Here is a 4,206-nt window from a genome sequence, read left to right on the forward strand (position 1 = left end):
CGAAGTGATGGTAAAGCATAATTTTATATTAGAAAATTAATTATGAGTCCCAACTTTTTACAAATATCATCTTGATTGAAACTTGAGGCATTGTTGTGATCCATGACTCATCACTAATTTCATTTTTCTTCAAACTTGTATGCTAACCTTATCATACAAAGCTCAATGAATCTTTTAGATAGTAACACCAATTCAGTACATTTCCACCTTTGAATTATAACCTAATGGCAGCTTGCTGCCAACAATTTATTCAAGTATGGAATAGAAAGACCGGGACGAGCTTAGCTCAATAGTTTAGTGGACAGTATTTGGGAGAAGAGACCAAGGTTCGAACCTCGACAGCAGCAGTGTGAGAATTATGTCCAAAGTGAACAGATTTCTTATGCGCACCGGCATTTGGCCCTGTCTATTGAAATACCGTGATTTACAACTTCTCACAATGCTCTGTCGAGTTGAGGACTCAACCTTTTGGGAGAAGTATGGAATAGAAAGTGACACAACCACACTTGGATAGTGAGCAAGAAGCAACTGTTCTTGGAAAATGTCACAAGTCACAACCATAAATAAACAAATCCCTGTGTTGGTTGGTTTTATGATAATGTTTGGATGCTAGCTAGCTAAGCAACATTACTGGTCGAATAATTAATGTAACAAACGGTAATTATTTGGACACAAATATTTTTAACATAAAAATTGTAGGGTGAAACTACAAGCCTTTTTCTAAGCGTCAAAATTTAAGTACATGTACATTTTGGGAGAGATTTCTCGGGCCAAAAATATTTGTGTAAAAACGAATTGTACTTGTAGATTGATGTGGAAAAAGATGATGTAAATGTCAATATCTTTCTCGTTCTCCCTTTCTTGTCATTATAGCTTTTTAATAGTGGAAGAGTAGGTAGTATATGGTAATAGAGTTTCCTTATAGTAATTGAATATTTATGGAAGGTGGATTTAGGAACAAAAATGATATTTAGGATAGATGAACTTTTTTAGGTTAGGATTATCATTAAGGGTCCGTTTGGAAAGTAGTAAAATGACTTCTGGAAAATATTTTTTTGGAAAATGAGTCATTTTTTGAAAAATATTTTCCTTTCTTGTGTTTGGCTGTACAGCAAAAAATTGTCTTTGTGTGTTTGGTTCATTTTCTGAAAAATGATGTAGAATTGTATAATTAAACATTTTATATAATTAATTATTTCGTCTGGTTTCCGGCGGAAACCAGGGAGCAGTACTTACTCTCTGGTTTCCGCGGCCGGAAACCAGAGAGCAATGCTTTCTGGTGTCTGGCCGGAAACCAGAGAGCACTGCTCTCTGGTTTCCGGCCAGACACCAGAGACCGTAGTTGTAGGCCAAAGTAGCTTTCAGAAAATGACTTCCCCCCAAATAACGCGAAGTCATTTTTCAAAAAGTTGAGGTCATTTTCCATTGACCAGTCCTTATTTTCCTTTGACCTTTTATTTTCCAGCCTACCCAAACACCAAAAACTCATAAAATGATTTTCAGAAATTATTTTCCGGGTTTCCAAACATGCCCTAATTGTCATTATTTAATTTTTGACGATTGCCATAATTATTCTCCAATAACTTTGATCCGGCCACCCACGGAGGGTATCGCCATAAGTACTTCCGGTGTTCAGTGTCGTTGGGCTTTTGGTCTCTAGTACCCCAACCATCACCTCGCAAAGGAAAATACTTGGTGTCTATGTAGTAGAACTCCCTTGCAAATTATATCAATTAGTTAACTTTTTTGTGCTATTCGACCATATAAACCCTTGAGAATGTTTACATGTTATTTTTCTTACCGATTATATTATTAATTTGAATTATATTAAGTACTATCAGCACATTTACACAATATCTTTTGCTTATTTTAACAAGGTGTTTTACATAATATTTCACTAATACGAAAACACCTTTTTGCATCTGTTGTACAAACCCTTTTGCGGTGGTGCTTGATACAAAAGGTAATGATGTTAACCCCATGATGGATTCCAAATAAATAAATGGGTGGGGAGTTATATGATTGTACAAAATATAGTAATGTACTCTCCGCATTATTGTTCAAAATTCAGAAATGGTGAATTGTTTCATTAATCTCCGGCGAGGGGCGCCATGGCGTCATGTCCATAGGATAACTGCCGAGAACGCGAAGGAAAGACGTGAATTCCTGAACTTCAGCCAGCGCGTTCTGCGCCCTCACGTCCGCCATTGATGCCTCGAAGTCGATGTAAAACATGTACTCGAAGTGCTTGGCGGTGCCGACGCTGGCGTCGTCGACCAGGCGGATCGGCCGGTCGCGGTGCGGGCGCGACTCGATCTTGGTGAGGTTGATGTTCCGGAAGGCGAAGGCGGAGAGGACTTTGAAGAGGACGCCGGTGCCCTCCTCGTGCGCGAAGACGATGCTGGTTTTGAACGGCCGGTCGGTTCGGGGGATGATCGGTTCGCGGGCGAGCATGACGAACCGGGTCACGTTGCTGGAGTCGTCCTGGATTCCCGCTTCCAGGACGTTGAGCCCGTAAAGTTCGGCGGCGCGTACGGAGGCGATGGCGGCGGTATCGCGGAGGTTGTTGGCGGCGATGTACTCCGCGGCGCCGGCGGTGTCGTCCACGGCTTCGCGCGCGACGGCGAGGCCGAGTTTGGTGAGCGTGAGCTCGCACTGGGCGAGTGCTTGCGGGTGGCTTATGACGCGCGTGAGGTAATTCTTGCGGACGCCGGGGAGCGCGAGGAGGCAGTGGTGGACGGGGAGCTGGACCTCGCCGACGATGTGGAGGCGGTGGCGGAGGAGGAGGTCGTAGTTGCGGTGAATGGAGCCGCCGAGGGAGTTCTCCACCGGAAGGACGGCGCGGTCGGCAATCCAGAGCTCCACCGACTGAAACGCCACCTCAAACTGATCGCAAGGAATGGCTTCGCAATTCGGATACGCCTTTCCGGCCGCCGCTTCACTGTAAGCGCCGGGAACGCCCTGATACGCCACACGCAGCTTCGCGCCGTGCAACGGCGCCGGCGAGAAGTCTGTAATAGACAGGGGATTCGGAAGGCTGGTATCAATCGGAACTAGATCCAATCTCTTATGACCATTCACGGCCGCAATCCCGCCGCCGCCGCCGTCGCCGCCAATCTCCTGCTGCTGTGATTCAACTTTACTGGCTAAAATCGCGCAGGAGCTCTGCCAATCAGCCCTGGCAGCGCCGATAACGCCGGAGAAATTAGCGTTACCCGACGCCCCACTCGCGTTAGCAGCGTTGAACCCACACTCGACGACGAACCGGTTGGGGCAAATCAGATGGGCACGAACCGGCCGGGTTAAGGAACCGAGGCTGATACTCGAAGATGGAGCGATGGATTGCATTGTTGGTTGAAGGGAGAGAAATGGTGAATTGAAGCTTAGCTTGAGGTTCTCTGAGAGAAGGGAACGTTAAGCTTAGATAGAAGATTGGGGGTAGGTGGTGTTTTATAGTTGGAGATCAATGGTGGTTTGGTTAAGGTTTAGCTCATACCTACCTACCCATTTCCCTCTTTCTTTCACCGCAAGTATTTCAAATGCACATATCCCCTACCCTTGAAGGGACAATTGATAAGTGAATAGTTAATATCAATCCCGAGTAACGGATACATTAATCTGCAATGTATTTTCTTCATGACTTTTTTTCACGAATGCGAAATTAATTACGCAATTCGAGAGGATAATCATGCGTTATATATTTTCTTCACGACTCTTTTTTAGGAATAAGAGATTAATCTCGTCTTTCGAGAGGGTAATCAATGCGTTAATTTCCTTGCGAATATGAGGAAGGACAATCCTTGGAGTACTTCGATCCTGGCTCATCCTCGTGTAAAAAGCTACCTCGAGCGTGGTTCCATGAACGAATGCGCTATGTATTTTCTTCATGACTCTTTTTTAAGAATGTGAGATTAATCACATCTTTCGAGAGGATAATCAATGAGCTGACTTCCTTGCGAATATGTGGAAGGACAATTCTTGGGGTACTTTGATCCTGGCTCATCCTCGTGATGGTGTGAAAAGATACCTCGAGCGTGATTCCATGAACGTTGCCACTAGAAAGGTCTACTAAACTTTTGGACCTTGCGGTCCCTCCTTTGCACCAAAAAAAAAATAATAATAATAAAAATAAAATCAATTCTCTTATGTGAGTATTATATACCGAGTATTAAGGTTTAGTTAATTCAGTCAAGATGATTGAAACGT

The 4,206-nt window shown here is 44.0% G+C and overlaps 1 protein-coding gene across 1 annotated transcript; it reads right to left on the reverse strand.

The window, feature by feature from the left end:
* Positions 1–1,780: 1,780 nt before the first annotated feature.
* Positions 1,781–3,480, reverse strand: LOC109171596 (arogenate dehydratase/prephenate dehydratase 6, chloroplastic-like). Its single transcript, XM_019320649.1, has one exon. The coding sequence runs from the start codon at positions 3,346–3,348 to the stop codon at positions 2,068–2,070; it is 1,281 nt and encodes a 426-aa protein (XP_019176194.1). The 5' UTR covers positions 3,349–3,480; the 3' UTR covers positions 1,781–2,067.
* Positions 3,481–4,206: the final 726 nt, after the last annotated feature.

Source organism: Ipomoea nil, unplaced genomic scaffold (assembly GCF_001879475.1).
Source record: "Ipomoea nil cultivar Tokyo-kokei standard unplaced genomic scaffold, Asagao_1.1 scaffold0143, whole genome shotgun sequence".
Lineage (NCBI taxonomy): Eukaryota > Viridiplantae > Streptophyta > Magnoliopsida > Solanales > Convolvulaceae > Ipomoea > Ipomoea nil.

Coding starts and splice junctions, on each gene's coding strand:
- LOC109171596 (XM_019320649.1), bottom strand. CDS start 3,348: ATGCAATCCATCGCTCCATCTTCGAGTATCAGCCTCGGTTCCTTAACC.